This window comes from Corapipo altera, unplaced genomic scaffold, assembly GCF_003945725.1.
Source record: "Corapipo altera isolate COAL_440 unplaced genomic scaffold, ASM394572v1 326, whole genome shotgun sequence".
In the NCBI taxonomy this organism is placed as follows: domain Eukaryota; kingdom Metazoa; phylum Chordata; class Aves; order Passeriformes; family Pipridae; genus Corapipo; species Corapipo altera.
Window position 1 is genome coordinate 652,523 of NW_020884945.1, and position 18,047 is coordinate 670,569.

The 18,047-nt window shown below is 57.7% G+C and overlaps 1 protein-coding gene across 1 annotated transcript in view; it reads left to right on the top strand.

Moving 5' to 3' along the window:
• The window catches only part of BCORL1 (BCL6 corepressor like 1), a 30,096-nt gene extending 14,841 nt beyond the window's left edge, over positions 1 to 15,255 (top strand). The window contains exons 2-13 of the mRNA XM_027662294.1: positions 584 to 674; positions 846 to 3,488; positions 3,786 to 3,951; positions 4,347 to 4,427; positions 4,583 to 5,014; positions 6,957 to 7,186; positions 7,287 to 7,493; positions 7,580 to 7,746; positions 7,876 to 8,021; positions 8,880 to 8,957; positions 13,128 to 13,281; positions 13,808 to 15,255. Of these exons, the coding sequence (XP_027518095.1) occupies positions 584 to 674; positions 846 to 3,488; positions 3,786 to 3,951; positions 4,347 to 4,427; positions 4,583 to 5,014; positions 6,957 to 7,186; positions 7,287 to 7,493; positions 7,580 to 7,746; positions 7,876 to 8,021; positions 8,880 to 8,957; positions 13,128 to 13,281; positions 13,808 to 14,084 (4,672 nt within the window). The 3' untranslated portion in view covers positions 14,085 to 15,255. The remainder of the gene's footprint in view (positions 1 to 583; positions 675 to 845; positions 3,489 to 3,785; positions 3,952 to 4,346; positions 4,428 to 4,582; positions 5,015 to 6,956; positions 7,187 to 7,286; positions 7,494 to 7,579; positions 7,747 to 7,875; positions 8,022 to 8,879; positions 8,958 to 13,127; positions 13,282 to 13,807) is intronic.
• The last annotated feature ends 2,792 nt before the right edge of the window (positions 15,256 to 18,047 follow it).

Here is an 18,047-nt window from a genome sequence, read left to right on the forward strand (position 1 = left end):
TGTCCCTTAAACACTGGGGAAATGCTGTCCGGTAAATACTGCCAGGGCAGGAGTGTCCCAGGGATGTCACAGTCCTTGTCCTGAATCCAGGCTTTCCACTCAGGAATCGTATTCCAGAGTGAAAGGGTCAGACATGCTGGTCAGCAGGACGTGGCACACTGGGATGGCTGTGGACACCCGCTGCTCCTATCTGGGCCACCTGAGTCCAGAGAGCTTTAGCACCAGAGGGAGATCCCACAGCCAGCTTTGCTGGGCTGGGGGTGCCAGGGCAGGGAGCAAGCAGGAGGAACAGGAATGAGGTGCCTGTGGAAGGGGAGACAAGCAGGATGAGGCTCAGGGGAGGATGGGACTGGAAAGGTGTGATGGGTCAGAATGGGAAGCAGAGGGGACAGGAGCGGGTGTGTGGCTCTGGGCTGTGGCACAGCACGGTGGGGAGGGCTGGGCTGGCCCACGGTAAGGCCGGGTGGCCGTGGGTAAGGAAGGTGCACAGCTGCTACCCTGTCCCACACAGGGACAGGGAGGGATGGGATGCTGAGGAGGGTATTTTGGGGTTTTGTAATGCTGTGTCTTTTTCCTTACCTAGGAGAGCCCCCCTTTCTGATGAGGAGTCTAAAACGAGCAGCTCCCAGCATTTGGGGTCTCAAGAGTTTTGCGTCAGCAGCAGCCTTTCCGAGGTGAGCTCTTTGCCTGCACAGTAGGGTCCAAGAAGGCCATTCCCTGATGAAGCAGGCCAAGCAGAGCTATTTGCTGCTTCTGCCTCTGTGTCCTGGGTGGGAAGATCCTGCCTGCTTCTCTGGGAGCCACTTGCACGGCTCCCAGGAACACCTTCTCCCTTCTCGATACAGGTGGAGCTCACAGCAGTCAGCGGTGGTAGCAGCAGTGCCCAGGGGCTGGATGCTGATGGCAAGGTGGAGGAAAAGCTTGGACCCAAACTGGAGGAGCAGCCACCTGATCCCAACCCAAACCCGGAGAGTGCAGGAAAGACTGTGACAGATGATGCCCTGGGCCCTCTGGCACGTCAGGGGGATGGCAGAGGGCAGGAGCCAGCAACCCCCAGAGCTGTGGAGGAGGAGAGCAGTGGTGCTGATGCTGCCTGGACACCAGCAGATCCTCCCAGTGACAAGCAGGCTGATGCTGCCCCAGCCTGCTCCGTGGCTCCAGAGAGCGAGTCTGCTGGGAAGGAGAAAGCCCCCCCAAGCACTGTAGCACAAGGGCCAGGCGTGCTGGCAGAAGGGACGTTGTCCGTGGTTGTCTCCAGCTGCAACACCTCTGCCTCCACTCCTGCCACCTTCACATTGAACAGGGTGTGCTTTCCCCCGTCTCAGGCCCCTGCTATGCAAAAGCTGCCCCTGTCCTTCCAGGCTGGTGCGGTGCTAAGCCCGAGCCAGTCTCTGGTGTACATCCCCCCGCCCAGCTGTGGGCAGCCGCTCAGCGTGGCCACACTGCCGGCCACCCTGGGGGTCTCCTCCACACTCACCCTCCCTGTGCTGCCTCCCTACCTGCACGAGCGTTGCCTGCCAGGCATTATCGCTTCCCCAGAGCTGCGCTCCTACCCCTACACCTTTTCTGTCACCAGGCCCTTGGCTTCCGATGCCAAAGTGGTGTCTGTGGAGGTGAGTCAGCTCAGCTGCCCTCCGCCCTCAGGTGGAAGTGGTGCCCAGGCTGCGGCCGAGAGTGCTCCCCTGTCCAGTGCTGGCCCGGCCCTGCCCTCTGGCCCTCCGGCCCTGCCCTCTGGCCCTCCAGCCCTGCCCTCTGGCCCAGCCCTGCCCTCTGGCCCGGCCCTGCCCTCCAGCCAGGCTCCACCGGCAGCACCGGGTGGGAGTGCCGCTCCCTCCTCCGGCACCACAGCGCAGGCCAGAGCTCCAGCAGCTCCCGAGCCACACGCTCCAGGGGCTGCCACTTCCCTGTCTCCTCTGAAATCCCCTCCCCAGCTGGAGCGTGAGATGGTCACATCCCCAGAGTATAGTGAGATGCCTCTCGATCTCTCCTCCAAGTCCAACCGCCAGAAACTGCCCCCGCCCAGCCAGCGCAAGACCCCCCCCATGCCCATCCTCACCCCCGTGCACACCAGCGGCAAAGCCCTGCTCACCACCGTCCTCTCCAAGTCCCAGCGCGCGGCCCAGGCCGCAGGCAGCAGCGTCACCTCGTGTCTTGGCACCACCCCACCCTTGGTCATCTTCCCTGAGTTTCTGCGCAACGGCGAGCAGGGCTCCTGGGTGAAGAACACCACGCTGATCAGCACCATTCCCGGCACCTACGTCGGCGTCGCCAACCCAGTGCCCGCCTCGCTGCTGCTCAGCAAGGACCCCGGCATGAGCCTCGGCAGGGACCCGCGCCACCTGCCCAAGCAGGAGCCCATCTCCATCATCGACCAGGGCGAGCCCCGCAGCGCCAGCGTTCCCTGTGGGAAGAAGGCCAACCAGGTCATCGCGGAAGGACAGCAGGATCCTGCCAAAAGACTTCATGGCAGAGTTGCTCCAGGAGCTCCTTTGTGTCAGTCCAAGGACATCTCCACCTGGAATCCCGTCCAGGGAAGTGTCTACCCACGGTGCCCTGTCAACGGAAAACCTTCCAATCCTCAGCTTCTGCCTCTGGGCTGGTCTCCTTACCATCAAACCCCTCTGCTTTCCATCGGCATCTCCACGGCAGGACAGCTGCCCCCAAACCAGAGCAGCCCCTGCAAGCCAGCTGGAGCAGGTGAGCTCCCGGCATTCCCGAGTGTGCAGCCCGCAGAGCCCAGCACGGCTGCCCAGAGCCTGCTGGAGGGGCTGCCCCGGCTCTCACCTCAGGAACGGGAAGCTACAGCCAAGAGCAAGAGCTGCCGTGTCTTGCCCAAGCCCTACGAGGAACCGGCCAACCCAGCCCCACTAGAGGCAGGTCCAGCTCTTCAGACCAGCGCTTTGGATGGGAAAGGGGGGACAGGAAAGCTGGACAACGCTCCGAAGAGTCAGGAGTGCACCCAGCCGGAGGCTGGCTCCGGTCAGGAGGGCAACGCACAGACTGAGGCTCCCCAGGGGAGCTGTAGCCTCAAACAGTCAGATGCAAAACCCAAAAACCAAGTGTTAGCGGCATATTTGTCGCACGACCTGCCCGTGGCTGGGCAGCAGGGCCTGCGGGCGGTGCCGGAGGTGCCCGCGGAGAGCCAGCGCAAGGAGCCGGGCTGTGAGGGCTCCCAGGAGCCGCCGGCTGCGGAGCCCCTCCCTTGTGTGCGGCAGGTGGATCTGTGCAGGGTCAAGAAGGAGCGAGTGGAGTGTGACGTGTCCTTTCCGTCTGTGACCTGCCTGCAGGCCGGGGCTGCTCCCCAGGCCTTCACCGAGGCCAAGCTCAAAGGAACGGGACAGATCAAGCAGGAGGGCAGCACGCGCTGCAAGGCCAAGAGGCAGCACGATGGGGATAGCAGGCAGAGCCACAAGAGACTGAAGTGCCAAGGCCAGGATGGCGAGGAGTCCCCGAGCAAGTCAGGGAGCCGGAGTGTGCATGGCCGGAAGGTGGGTGGGACGGGCTGGGACTGCTGGGTCATGGCAAAGGTGGGGCTGGAGGAGGGGAGGGAGCGCTCGGGGGGGGGGGCTGAGGGCACAGGGCATTCTACCCATGCTCTGGGCATTACCTGGCTGTGGGGGAATGTACCTGTGCCGGAGGTTATCCGAGGCAAAAATGGATCTGGAGTGTCAAAAACGCTGGAGGGCACCAGTGTGATGAGTGGGGGATGGAGTTTTGTCTCTTCTGTGCTGCTCCAGCTCGGTCAGTTGGCAGCTCCAGCTTCAGCCTGTGTCCTCCCTTCACAGTGGCAAAAACACCACGACAATCCACATGAGCTGGGCAAGCGGGAAGGCCGAGGCAGCCTGGGCTCCATGACGGATCACAACAGCCTCAGGGTAAAGCGCAAGCGCAGGAGGCCGGCGAAGAACGAGTGCCCATCTCCGGCACACCGAGGGGACGGCCATGAGGAAGGTACTCTTGGGAACGGCAGGGGGTTGCTGCAGGGTCGGGCTGCCTGAGGGGCCAAACCGATCCCTTAAGGGATCTTAAAGTTCACCTTGTTCCACCGCCTGCTGTGGACAGGGACAGTTGCCACCAGCCCAGGTTGCTCCAAGCCCTGTCTAACCCGGCCTTGGATATTTCCAGGGATGGGGCATCCCGCACCTCTCTGGAGAACCTGTGTGACAGAGTTTTACCACCCTCATTGTCAAAAAATTCTTCCCTATATCCAACCTAAACCGATCTCCTCCAGTTTAAAGCCATCCCCCTTGTCCCATCGCAGCAGCTCCTGCTGTGGGAGCACTGCACTGCCCTTCCCAGGCTACAGGCCCGTGATGTGTTTTCTCAAGGCTCGGTTTTCCTCACAGGTTACCTGGAGAAGAAGCCCAAGAACAACTTTCGGGATTTCATTCCGGTGGTGCTGAGCAGCCGGACGCGCAGTCAGTCAGGTGAGTTGGTGTCAGGGCCCCCAGTGGCAGTCCTGGGTGGTCTGGGAGCGTTCCCTTTTCACGTGGCCTTGTCTCTGTGTTCTGTTCTGCTTTAAGGCTTTGTCTTGTGGAACCTCTTGGCTCTTTTGTCAGCTAGAAATCCCGCTTTTTTGCAGGAAGCGTCGCTGGCTCTTCTGCTGGTGTGACGGGAGAGTGTGATGTGACCAGTCAGGAGATTTTGCCATTGCTGGAGGAGGATCAGGAAGAAGAGGAGGAGGAAGAGGAGGAGGAGGAGACATCCTCAAAACACCGCAAGCTGCGCAAATCCCACAGGACATCCCACTGCCACAGCCGCAGGGACAGGGACAGATCTGCGTCCGAGAGGAACAGCTGTTACACGAGGAGGACCCGCGAGCTGCCCTGGAGAGCAGAATCACCCAGGCAGCTGTGGGAGCCCAATGAGGAGGAGGAGGAGGAGGAAGACGGCCACATCAAAAGGAAGAAAAGGAGACGGCAGAAAAGTCGGAAATACCAGACAGGGGAATATCTGACTGAGCGGGAGGAGGAGCAAGTGGGCTATCCCCACCGGAGGCGGAAATCCAAAGGAGGTACAGCCTGGGAAGGGGGTTCTGGTGCCAAACTGGGAACCAGTGTGGGGATTTTTTGTTTTGTTACAGTGAGATTTTTGGGGGATTTGGGTTTTCAGGGGTTTTTTTTGTAATGATGAAACTCCGTCATTTTTAATGACTTGATGGCTACAGCATGGGCCACTTCAATCAATTGGCTCTTCTTTCAGAAACATTTGCAGTAAATTCCAGAGCAGTAAACAGCAATTTATGTGGCTAATTAGACACTGATCTTACCCTCAGATTAAGACAGAGGGCGTGGGAAAACAAGAATGGGACGAGGTAGCACAGTGGAATATTTCTGGACAAGCCATGTGCCCCTGGGAGCACTGCTCAGCATTCTGGGCTAGCACAGAGGGACGTGGAGCCATCACGATTCAGCTGGGCTGCTCTTGGCTTTGTCTTGCTTTGTGAAGGCAACTTGCAGATTTGCACCAGGGAGCAGGAGGGTGAGAGGATTAACAGGAGTGGAGTGATGGAGGAACCCCTCTCTGTGCTTTGTACGTGCGAGGAGGAGCGCGCCGTGCGCCCGCCTGTGCCTGTCTCTGCTCTGCCACTGCTCTTGCTCCTTCCTCCACAACTGCCAGACCTAAACCTAAACCCGTGATCAGCATTTCCCTGAGGGCAACAGTCCCTACAGTCCCCTCTCCCTGTGCAGGGACACACATCCCTTGGTGTCTGATGGCTCAGTGTGTGCCTGTAGCTCGTAGCTGTGTCCGGGGTCACAAAGGCAACTTCTGCAGGGGGGAGAAGTTGTCAGGGACAGCACTTCTGCCAGCCCTCCACATACTTGGGCTGTGCTCTTGGAGGGCATGTGGTGGCCACAGACCTGTTGCCTTCTGCCACATCCAAGCTCAGACTGACACTTCTTGGGAGAGGCTGAGGTGCTGCTGAGCCGCTCTGAGGAGCAGAGGTGGCCACTGTCCTCCCACCAACTGATCTCTCAAGCCAGGTTTCTGCTTCAGCAGTGTTACACTATCACCTCATTGTCTAAGAGCCTCTGTCAGACCAGGAACAAAGTTTCAAATGGGCTTCCCGGCATCTTGGCTGCTCGGGGGTGCTCTCAGGATGCCTCCTGTTCAGAATGGGAGCCTGGAAGGAGGTTTGAGTGCAGCAGCATTCAGAAGGGTTTTCTCCAGCAGGTTTACCACACGTGTTGAGTGTCTGCCTGTCAAGTTTTCCTCAGGGGGTGCTTGCTTGGCCCTCAGATAGGTGAGCTGCAGTAGTTTGGATTCAGAAGTTAGGGCTGAAGCCACCTCCAGTGGCAGTGGAGCCTGAAGCGTCTGTTTTGAACTGATCTTTTACTTATTTCATTGAGTGTCAGTAAGTCTTGTGCTGCAGGGTTGAGTGAGCAAGATTCACCCTTTCAGGATTTTTGCAAATTTTGGTCACATCCTTTTCCACCTTCTCTTCTCCAGACTGAGGAGTCACAGTCTCTCTTGTTGGGTGACATCTCCACTCCTGCACCATTTTAGTTGCCTTTCCCATTCCCACTCCATTCTTCCTGACGTGTGGAGACCAGAACAGCACAACAGTACCTGAGACATGCTGGCTTTGAGATTTTGTTTGTGGTTCTGCCTTGGTATCTTGTCCAAACACATTTTTCTGTACAAGATCTGTGGTCCCTGCTTCCTAGCAATCCCTGCTTCCTAGCAATAGCAGGACATAAGTGGAAGTTATGTGTGGTACTTGATGTGGAGGCTTCAGAGTCTCAGCATAGTGTGGAATCTGAAGATGCTGCTCCTGGAGATCTACAAAACCTGCTGTGGCACTAGAGGCAGCATTGTCCCTAAGAGATGGAAAGTTTTGTTCCTGCAGTTTATCCTCTTGGTCCCTTGAACCAGCCCACCTGGGCATCTCCCAGATCCCCACCTAGAAATGAAATGTTTGTTCCCAAAGCTCCTCATTCCCATTTTTCGTTTAGATTTTAGGCACCGGAAGCAGAAGGAGTCTGGGAAGGGTAAAGGCACAGAGCTACAGCTGAGGAGCAGGCTGTCCCCATCCCCCCGGAAATCTCAAGGACGCACAGACTTTCGGAATGGCTTCTTCCTGGAGCACTCTGACAGCTCTCCCATCCAAGAAGAGCTGGAGAAACCATCAGGAAAACGCAAATGCAAAACCAAACACCTGGCAGGGATCTGTGATGAGGGGAAGGTATGGCTTGGAGGGATGTGGGGAAAATGTGTGGGGAGAAGAGGGAGAAGGGGTCTCCTGTGAGTCACGTGTCAAGGAGTTGTATTCCTTCCTTTCCCAGGGGAAAGGCTGCTGCAACCAGCCCAAAACATGCTCTCCGAAGAAGCCCCAGGACTTGTGGACACTTTGTAAGTCCCATCGGGTCAGCCCAGGGAGCTCCCCGGAATCGCCCACGGCCCAGAACGTTCCTCCTGGGGCTCGGCGGCTGATCGTGAACAAGAACGCAGGGGAGACCCTCCTGCAGCGAGCGGCTCGCCTGGGCTACAAGGTGAGTGCTGGTGCCCCCCTGCCCTGTGCCCCCCGCCGGCTCCCCCAGGCCGGTGTGTCACGGCCACCGTGCTGTCATTGGCACAGGACGTGGTGCTGTACTGCCTGCAGAAGAAGAGCAGCGACGTGAACCACCGCGACAACGCGGGGTACACGGCCCTGCACGAGGCCTGCGCGCGCGGCTGGATCGACATCCTGCACATCCTGCTGGAGCACGGCGCCAACGTGAACTGCAGCGCCCAGGACGGCACCAGGTGAGGGGCACACCTGGGCAAGGGCAGGTTCTTCGGGAGGAGCTGTCAGTTGTCACTAAATCGGTCCTAACCCAAACCAGAGCGTTTCCTTAGTGAACGCCCGGTCTCTTTCTGCTTCCATCCTTGCAGGCCTGTCCATGATGCAGTAGCGAATGACAACCTGGAAACCATGTGGCTTCTACTTTCCTATGGTGCTGATCCCACTCTGGCCACGTACTCTGGGCAGACAGCAGTGAAGTTGGCCACCAGCGATGTGATGAAGCGCTTCCTCTGTGGTAGGTGCCAGGCGTGGGGGTGACAGCGCTCCCGTCCTTCCCCTCTGGCAGCGTGCACCCCAATCTGGGTGTCAAAGGGCTGGAGCAGCAGGTGACTCATCATTTTAGCTCTGTCCTGTCACACAAGTGTGTTTTTACCACGCAAACTTTAACTGTAGAGTTGTATCTGTTTCCTATATAAGATACAAGTCACTTTTCAGTCTTCAGTGTGCAAGGAGGTTACAGTTCTGCGGTCACACAGCTAAAGACAGTGCTCTGCATGGAGATACTGTTCCACAGTCCCTGGTTCTGCTGCCTAACCTTAGTGAACATATTTTTGCTGCCAAATAGTGCTGCCTTCTGTGCAAAAGCAGCACTGCCCAAATGCTGCTGCTGAGAGAAAGGGCCATTTTGGTTTCCTATGGCTGCATTTGGCACCATGTGTGTACATGCAAGATGAATGTTGTGGGTTCTCCCAACAGAAGGGACAGCGAGAGTAGTAGTGGTCGTTAGGTACAGACAAGGCAGAAAATCTCCAGTGTCAAAAAACCCTGTTTGCCCACTGTCTGAGCTCCTCCAGGCTCAACTCCACAGGCAGGTGTTGGGGGGCTGATTTGGAGCTCAGGACCACCCTAAGAACCTTTCTTTCCAAGCCACTTGATGTTGTCAGTTGTTTTCCCTTTTCAGCTCCCATTTCCTGATCTGGGGCCTAGGGTGATGTCCTCTCCTGAGCAGGGACACCCATCCTGCAAGCCGTGGTTCAGCCTTTGCCCAAGTGGGAAAAGCAGGAGGGGTGGAGTAGCTCCCCCCCCAGATCAGTGGATATGCATGCCAGGATTGTGCTTTGCTCCATTAACCCTCTCGATTCTCCCTCTCTAGATTACCTGTCGGATCTCCAGGGCCGCTCCGACGGAGACCCTCGGACAGCCTGGGACTTCTACAGCAGCTCTGTGCTAGGTGAGTGCAGTCTGAGCCAGGTCACTGACAGCAGCAGAGCAGGAGGTGATACCAGGTAACAACACATCGTTCCCTTGGGTTTGTCCACATCCCTCCCCACTCACACCTTGGATAGAGACTTTTCTGTGGTGTTACATGCTGGGAGTTGCTCCTGAAAGGGATTTTTTTCTGTGGGAAACTGCATATGTGCATCCCTCCAAGTGCAGGACTGGGCTCCCAAGTGCTGCTGGTAATTCCTGAGGGTCTTTGGATATCAGTCCCAGAGCGTGTCGTTCTCATGGCAGTTCTTGTTGCTCCCTTGCTAACCAGTCACCAAGGTAAGCCCAAGGAAGGTGAAGGACATACTCTTTCCTTCAAGCTATAGCAGTCTTGAACTTCCATGGTTTCCAGAGCTGCCCATCCCTCTCCTCTGCTTTGGAGGAGAGGTGTTTATCCAGGGGAGGTCTTCTTACAACACCAGGCATTTCCCAGTGAAGATGTTCTGGATCTGGCATGGCCTGTGGCACAGTAGAGTCCCTCCAGCCGCTGGCAGGCTGAGAGGCTGTTTGTTGATTTTAGTTGCTCACCTTCATTGTTTCCAACACCCTTCTAGAAACCTCTTGGTAGAGGACTTATCCTTGGAGGACCCTGATGTCTCTCCATTCTGGAACAAGAGAAATTCTGCACTCCTAAGAGCACTGTTTGTGGGCTGTTGTACCTCAGGCCTGCCAAGGAAACGGTTGAAACCTCAGCCTCCTTCCTTGACTTTTCTTACTCTTGAAGCTCTCACCAGCCTTTATGTAGGAAAAATAGCTATTCTTAGTGATATTTTTAAAGATATTACTCTTTTTGATTTATCACTGGTTCCCACTTGGATTTCTCTGATAAACAAGGAAGGAAAATGGTGTGTGAATTCGTGGATAGGAGAGTTTGGCTCTCTTTGGTCACTACTGAGTTCCTAGTTGCCCAGAGAGCTTTGTGCTTGAGTTTTGGTATCTGCTTGTGTCCTTTCCTCTGGAAGCTCTTGTCTTAGGCTGTAGGCTGCTGTCTTCCCACATTTCTGTTTTCCACCCCTGTAGGCAAAAAGAAAGGTATTGTTTCTTCAGTAGGCAAACCATCACTGACTCTTTAGGTGTTACTTGGGGGTGGAGGAGGACTGGGATGCCACAGTGATGGCAGTCCACTGCTCAAAGGGCCTTACTTGGATCCTTGGCTAACACATGGAAAATCTCCACGGGGAGAGCTGGGGACTGCACTTCTTTTCCTGTGCCTGGACCTTCATTGAGCTTTTCAGAGTATTTCTTTATTTGTGAGTGGTGAAAGACCACCACACATTCAACCTCTTCCAGTGGGACTTCACACCAAGTCCTGGCTGCTGTGGATATGTCTCTGCTGGGTCCCTGTTACTCACATGGTGCCATCTGCCAGGTTTTCCTTCTCTCCTGGGAAACCTGAAGCTGTTAACAAGCCAGACAAATTCCACACTGATCTGCCTCTACCCTTCCCTGGAAGCATCATTTCATCCTTTCTGTACTGGAAAGTTCCTTCCAGTGTTGGTTGGGCTGATGTTCACACCTCTGGTGCTCCAGGCTTTAACAGGTACCCCTGTGGAGAACAGAGGTTCTCCCAGACGTGGGGGCGATGATCCCTGGGGAAATGTCAGCTGCAAAAAGGTTCCGGAGCCCCGTGGCTTTGGTGTTGCTTGTGGGGTATTTCCATCTCTGGCTCAGGGAGACCCCGGGATGGAGCTGTGCCATGCTGCTGTCCGAGGGCTGGGCACGCCGTCCCTCCTTCTGCCCCATCCATGAAGCATTCCCTGTGCTGCCTTTGGGAGGCTGCCTGGCAAGGCGGGAGCTAACCCAGCTGGGAAGTGATCCCTTGCCCTGCCAGGTCTGTTTCCAGCAGGCACAGGAAGGGCCCTTGCTCGCCATCCTCCTGAGATCAGCTTACAGCAGCGGTGCAGTGGCGGTGTCACCCGTGCTCTGTCAGGCACTGCTGCTGGTTGCTGCCAGTGCTGCAGGAAAAGCAGGATGCCCGAGTCTGAAACATGGGGTTGGTTTCTTTACACCATGTTTACTGGGTGTCCTGAAATGGCTCAGATACCTCAGCAGTTGCCTCGGGTCACCTGGAGCGAGTACAGCCCAAGGCAGGTTCTGCTCTGGAATAACCAAGCTGCTCCCAGTTGTCACAGGCAGCAAACAGCTCCTCCCGGATCATCCCTTTGGAGTCTCCCTTTCCATCAGCTCCACCAGCTGAAGCACTGCTCGTCCCTCAGTGTAGAGGAGAAATCCCAGGCCCTGCTCGAGCTGTTGCTATTCTTTGAGGCAGGAATGTAGTCCACATTTTCCTTGAAGTCTGCAAATCTCTGGGGGCAGAGGGATAATGAGGGAAGCCAGGGTGTGGGATCTCTGAGGTCCGAGTGTGGAAAAGTCATCAGTGTCCTGGACTTGGTGCTGCTGGAGCTCCAGACACAAAGTCCCACTCTGGTGTTTGTCTCCACCTGGGACAGACATTGTTGTGCCTGATTGTCTCCTGCGGTGGTACAGGATGTTCCTGTCCTTGTCCCAGCCTTCGCTCTCCTGACAGACAGGACTGAGCTTTCAGGACAGACACTGGGCCCTATTTTTACCACTTTAAATGCATTTAATTCTCTTTTTCCTGCATTGCTCAAGAAACTTGAGGTTTTTCAGTGCTAATATCTGAGCTTTGCCAGCAGCGACATCGGATCAATATCCGTGTCACTTATTTTTGTCCTATTCTACAGCGAATTCTGACGATTTCAGCACTCTGCTTTTCTGTTTCTTAGGGATTTTTTTTCCCTTGGCAGCACTAATAAATGACTCTATTTTTCTCTGAGACCCTGCTTGAACCAGTGTCTCCTGTCATCTGCTGTTGTTCCTCTACTGGAATCCCATCCGTGCCGGGTGAGCAGTCTGGTGTGTGGAGCTTCCTCGTGGAGCAACCAGAAGATTTTTTGTTTGTTTTTAGCCTTTTCTCTTATGCATGGTGTTGAACTTTTACACGATTGGTTTATTTGTTCACCAGCACATTGGGTCTGGCTGCTCTCTATAGAATCTAAACTCTATTTTCTGGAAGTTTTTGGAGTTATCCGGTATTATCTCACTGGTACAAAACCACTCTGCAAAACCAAGACTATTCATACCTCATAATAATAAAATCCAGGCAGCAAGCTCCTTTTCAACAGGAGCTTTTCAGCTTGATGAATAAGAAATTTGACTGTCTTTAAATGGTTTATGGATCCAGCATGCTGTTCTCCATCTCCTCTGGACTCGGGTCCTGCTGGAGCTCAGGTGCCTCCTGGAATAGCCAGCTTTTGTCTGCAGGGTGGATTCTATAAGTCATAGAATCATGGAGTGGTTTGGGTTGGAAGGGACCTCAAAGACAGTTTAGTCCCACCCCCTGCCATGGGCAGGGACACCTTCCACTGGACCGTGTTTCTCCAAGCCTCATCCAACACTTCCAGGGATGGGGCAGCCACAGCTTCTCTGGGCAACCTGTGCCAGGGCCTCCCCACCCTCGCAGAGAGGAACTTCTGTATATCTAACCTAAATTTCCCTTCATGTTTGCTTGGTTGGATTACTCTTTGTTGGCACAAACAAAGACTGTCCTCCCTGGTGCTGGCTCCTCTGGATCACCTTCTGGACGTTCTGAGGGTGGGATCTGGGTGGAGAAGCTCTTGAGCAGAGCACTTGCTGTGCCTTCCTTAGTAGGGCCTGTGCAGGCAAAGCCTCTCTAAATCCACCTCCTACCTCACTGTTCCAGGCTCTTCCAGGCTGAGGAGGGCTGTGCTGGCACGGCAGAGGGGCCAAGGCCAGGTCAGGGACAGTCTGGGGTCTGCCAGTGGGGTAGCTCATGGTGCAGGTTGTGCCCTGTCCCACCTGTGGGATCACAGCACACCTGAGGTTCCTGCCATGACTTGGGATGTTCTTTCCACGTGACCTGGTCAGCGAACAGAATCTCACTGTGCAGAGCAGCCAGCGCTCACTCCATGTACCTCTGGGACAAGGGGCTGGGGGAGAGCAGGAGAGACACAGCTCACATATGGCTGCTGGGGTGTTATGGGAAGGTGCTCGTGGGGTTGTGGCAGCGGCCAGAGCCATCCCCAGGGAGTGCCAGCACTGGCTGCTGTGTGACTGTGAGTGGTACCAACCTCTGTCCTGCCTGTTGCAGAGGGGAAGGACACCATCGGCTGTGACCTTCTGCTCAACCCTCCGGGGAGTTCAGACCAGGAGGAAGAGGAGCAAGAAGCAGACAACTTCATGTTTGAGTTCTCAGACAAGCCACTGCTTCCCAGCTACAACCTCCAAGTGTCCGTCTCCCGGGCGTGAGTATCCTTCCCTGGAGCAGAGGGGAGTACCACGGGGGGCCACAACCCTGGCACAAGTGGCACCACGTCCAGCATGTCGGTCATTCCGACAGAATCATCACAGAATCCCAGAATGGTTTGGGTTGGGAAGGGCCTTAAAGCTCATCCCATTTCAACCCCCTGCCATCCACCTTCCACTGTCCCAGGTTGCTCCAAGCCCCGTCCAACCTGGCCTGGGACACTTCCAGGGATGAGGCAGCCACAGCGGCTCTGGGCAACAGAGGGGAAGTTGTGGCTGCAGTGCTGGAGAAGCTGGGGAAGCAGCACTGCCTCGCTTGGGGCAGCTTGGAATGTTCTCAGGGAGCAGGAGAGGCTCATCAGGGTTCCCCCCACGCAGTCCCGCTCCGTGGGCAGGCACATCCTGCTGCCGTGGGTGCCTGTGCCATGCCTGTCAGGAAGCTTCCCTTTTTCCTCCCTGGGAGGTGGTCACTGTGCCTACAGCCCCCTCCACCCCTAACCCGCCATCCTCTTGCCGTCCTCTCAGGCCCTGCAACTGGTTCCTCTTCTCGGACGTGCTCAAGCGGCTGAAGCTGTCCTCACGCATATTCCAGGCCCGCTTCCCGCACTTGGAGGTCGCCACGCTGCCCCGGGCAGAGTTCCAACGCCAGGTGTCCCTGAGCCAGGTGCTGGCACAGGAGGAGGTGCCGGCGAGCCCCGAGCCAGCGCCGGGCACGGCAGAGACTGTGGAGCTGGTGCACTACGAGCCTGAGCTGCTGCAGCTGCTGGGCTCGGCGGTGGAGTACCAGGCCTGGAGCAGCTGACGGGGACAGGTCGCTCCCGGCATCACGAGGCAATAATAAGGACCAAGGGGAAGCAGCTCTCTTAGCGCCAGCAGCAGGGACCCGAGTCTTTGGGCAGCCACTCCTCCTCTCCTCAGGGTCTCCTGCAGCTGAGGAGGGAGGACCCTCGCCTCCAAGGACTTCCCGGGATCCCTTGGCCACGAGCAGTGGCGGTCGCTGCCATCCCATCCAGCCCCAGTGGGTGATGGAGCCCCTCCACGGGGCTCACGGGGCAGCGAGGGGTGGTGGGAGCCGCCGCCCCTCCCCGCTGGACCCCCAGGAACTGCGCCTCTCCGTTTGCCCTCCCCCTCCCAACGTCTTCCATAGTATTTATTTAATTAGTATTTAATTTGTAATGTTTTCTTTGTTTTTGCTGAGTCTGTATCACTGTGATGGTGAGCTCCGGGCCAGGGGATGAGGCCGTCCCCCAGCCCTTCTCCAGCGTGCCCCGAGGCTGGCCAGGCCCAGAGGGTCCTGGCCCTTGCAGCCTGGGGACAGCCCCTTCCCTTGGCTTTGGAGCTGGCTCCTGCCACCGGCACTCAGCCCCAGCCGGGAGCCAGCCCCGCTGCTCCATCCTCTCCCGGGCTCTTTCCTCCATCTCATTTGTGCTGCTGCTCCCCGTCCCAGGCGGCTGCCGCCGGGGCAGGGGCAGCCCACGGCCCCCCAGCACACCCCAAGCTTCGGCAGCTTGTCCCCCTGCCCCAGGGACTGTCTCGACGGCAGAAGCCCCCTCCTTGCTCCGCTCCCCACCGGTGTCCCCGGGAGCATCTCTCCGGGAGGGAGCGGGCACGGGCAGGCTGCTCCGCTCCGGGGCCGGTACAGTTTTATTGTACAGGTGCTAACAGGACTGAGGACGGGACAATCGGGGGATTTCCGGCTTTCCCCGCTCCCCAGCGGGAGCCTTGGGTGGGGTTTTTCTGTTGGTTCGTTTTTTTCTTTGTGTTGTGTTTCTCCCCAGCCAGGGCAGGCGTGTCCCCCCCTTGGACCCTCACTGCCAGCCTCCCCCTGGGGGCCCGGCAGCACCTTCTTTAAGCCGAGGGTTTTTTGCCTTTGGGTGTGTATTCTGGTTGCTCTTTCTGATTTCTGTTTTATTATATGCAGCAACAGGCTGTGGTGTCAAAAACACTGATGTACAGAAAAAACCTGCATCAGGCCCAATGTCTCCTGCCCTTTCTTCTGTGTCCTGTGTCTGGGCAGGTTTCCATGTGTGTCAGCTCGAGCCTGTGGCTCAGGGAAGGGAGAGGGTTGGCTGTGGGGGCTGTGGGATCTGCAGGGCCCATGTCTGTGCACAGGGTTGAGCCAGAAAAACTTGGGGGCACTCTGCTGCCCGACCCTGGTGATGGGAGCTCTGCAGCCAAGCCTGGCCATGGCCAGATGCCACCACTGATGGCTGGGTAGCCCTGTCTGCCCCCTCAGCATCCCCCCAGCCCCATCTGTGAGGCAACCAGTCCCTGTCTGGCTTCATTCACCCCTTCGGGAGCAGAGGGAGCTCATGGGGCTCCTCTGGGTATTGTTATTCTTTTTCCTTGTAAAGGGTAGCAGGAATGCCCTGATGGGGGTAAGCTTTGGAAGAAAAGCTTTGGAGGAAAGCTTTGCTCAGGCACCACCAAGGATTGACTCCCCAAGGGGGAACAGTGCTGCTCCCACTGCTCTCAGCACTGGAGCCATCAAGGAGGGTCCCAGAAACAGAGGGGAGAGAGGCTCGTGCAGGTGCTACTACCCCCCCCATGCTGGGGAGGTTCCTCCTGAGGGCAAAGAGGTGCAGGGGGGAGCAGCATTAGGGAAAACTTACCAAATTTATGATCTGAAATGTTCTCTCAGAGGCAGGTGGGTGGAAGGGAGGGACCTGAAGGGTTTCAGCCAGCACGGAGCCCAGGGATCTGAAGCAGAGGAGCTGGAGCACCAGAAGGCAGGGGAGAGGCCAAGGGCACGGACTCTGCTCGGCTGAAGGAGCTCAGGGGCTCTCCCTCTCTGCCTGCCGGCGCGGGCCTTCCCTGCACCCGCCTTTCTCCCGATGGACCAGGCACTGGCAAGCACGATGGGAAAGGCGAAACCTTTTATTAACAGTCGCCGTGGCCAGTCACAGACTCGTCTCGATGAGCCACGGCCACGAGTACGGTGGCGGCTCGGTGTCCTCAGCGGCGGGGAACGCCCGAGGTGCCGCCCCTGCCCCCGTCCCCGCCGTGCCGCCCGGGGGATGCTGCACCGGCTCGGAGCAGCAGCCGTCCCCGGGGTCCCGCCGGGCACCGCGCCGCTGCTCGGGCTGTCCCGCCAGGCAGGGGCACCGCAACGCCCCGCGCAGAGCCCCGAGCGCCCTCCGGAACAGGGGGAGCCGCTGCCGACCAGCCGGGGGAGCAGAGCAGAGCTCTGTGGTGGAGAGGGCTGAGCTCAGGGCTGAGGGGCTGCGTGGGACCGGGGACTCGATCTGTGTTTCCTGGTCGATGAGTTGAGGAGCAGGTGAAATCTCCTCTTCTTGTGTTGGAGTTTCAGTCTGTGTCTCTTGGTCAACCAAGAGGGGAGCAGCTGAAGTTTGCTCCTCTGTCTGTGTCTCCTGCTCAGCGTGTTGAGGAACAGCTGAATCCACCCCTTTTGGGGGGGTCTCGAGGTGGGTTTCCTGCTCAGCGTGTTGACGAACAGCTGAATCCGCCCGTTGTGCTGGGGTCTTAGGCTGGGTTTCCTGCTTGACACAGTGAGAGACCTCTCGCCGTGGGCCGGGGGATGATTTCCCCTTGTAGGCGTGAAAGGGGAGAGGGGGATTGGCAGGGCTCGCCTGGCTCCTCCCAGCAGCTGCCGCTGGGACAGGGATACGGGAGATGGTGTGTTTGCAGCGCTGAGGCACAAGGGGAGCCTCATCCGACCATCCGTGGTCCTTGTCCCGCTGCTGGGGCTCCGGCCTCGCCACCCCACTGCAGGCCCAGCAGCTCTTCACCCGCCGGCGCTGGCTGCGGGCGGCGGTGCTGCTGGCCGGGAGCGAGGGACGGCCAGGACAGCCCCTGGAGCTCAGCGTGCTGGAGGGCGAGGACAGCGTGTCCTCACGGAGGGACTGGCCCTGGCTGTCCTGAGGCTGCCGCTGGCACGGGCGGGAGGACGGGAATGGAGGCGGCTGCTTTGGCACAGTGTTGGCACGACCGGCGCCATCCCACCTTCGGCCTCTGCCCCCTGTCCTGTCTCTCAGCTGGTGCCCCTCTTTGGGGCGCAGGTTGGTGTTCCTCTTCTCCGTGGTTCCTTCCCTGCAGGTGAGAGAAGGAAAAGAGAGCTGTTGCCTCCCGAGCAAGGTGTTCTGCTCTGCTTGAGCGGGCACCCCAGGGAGCTCCTGGGCAGGGCAGGGCCCTGCAGTGTCACAGTGGCCTCCTCTTTGGTGCCATGAGGCCCTGCAGTGTCACAAGGGCCCCTTCCTTTATGCCACAAGGCCCTGCAATGGATCCTTGGTGCCATCAGGCCCCACTGTGTCACAATGGCCCCCGGGCTCTGTGAGGCCCTGTGTCACCCAGGGCAGTTGCCAGGTGTATTGAGTTTGCATGGCTAGCTTTTGGTAGAGGGGTGGGGTGAGCTGACAGTGAGAAGCTTCTCCCATGTCTGTCAGAGCCAGTTTCAGCAGCTCCAGGACAGACCTGCTGCTGGCCAAGGCCGAGCCCATCAGAGATGGCAGTGACACCTCGGGGATGAGGGATTTAAGGAGGAAAAAAAAGTTACTGCACAGATGGAATTGGGTCCCGAGAAGAGTAGAGTGTGAATATGGGAGAGGAACAGCCCTGCAGACCCCCAGGGCAGTGCAGAAGGAGAGGCAGGAGGTGCTCCAAGCGCCACATCTGAGGTTCCCCTGCAGCCTGTGGCGCAGCCCATGGTGGGGTAGCTGTGCCCCTGCAGCCCAGGGAGGGCCATGGGGTGCAGAGATCCACCTGCAGCCTGAGGAGGTCCATGATGGATCAGAGATCCACCTGCAGC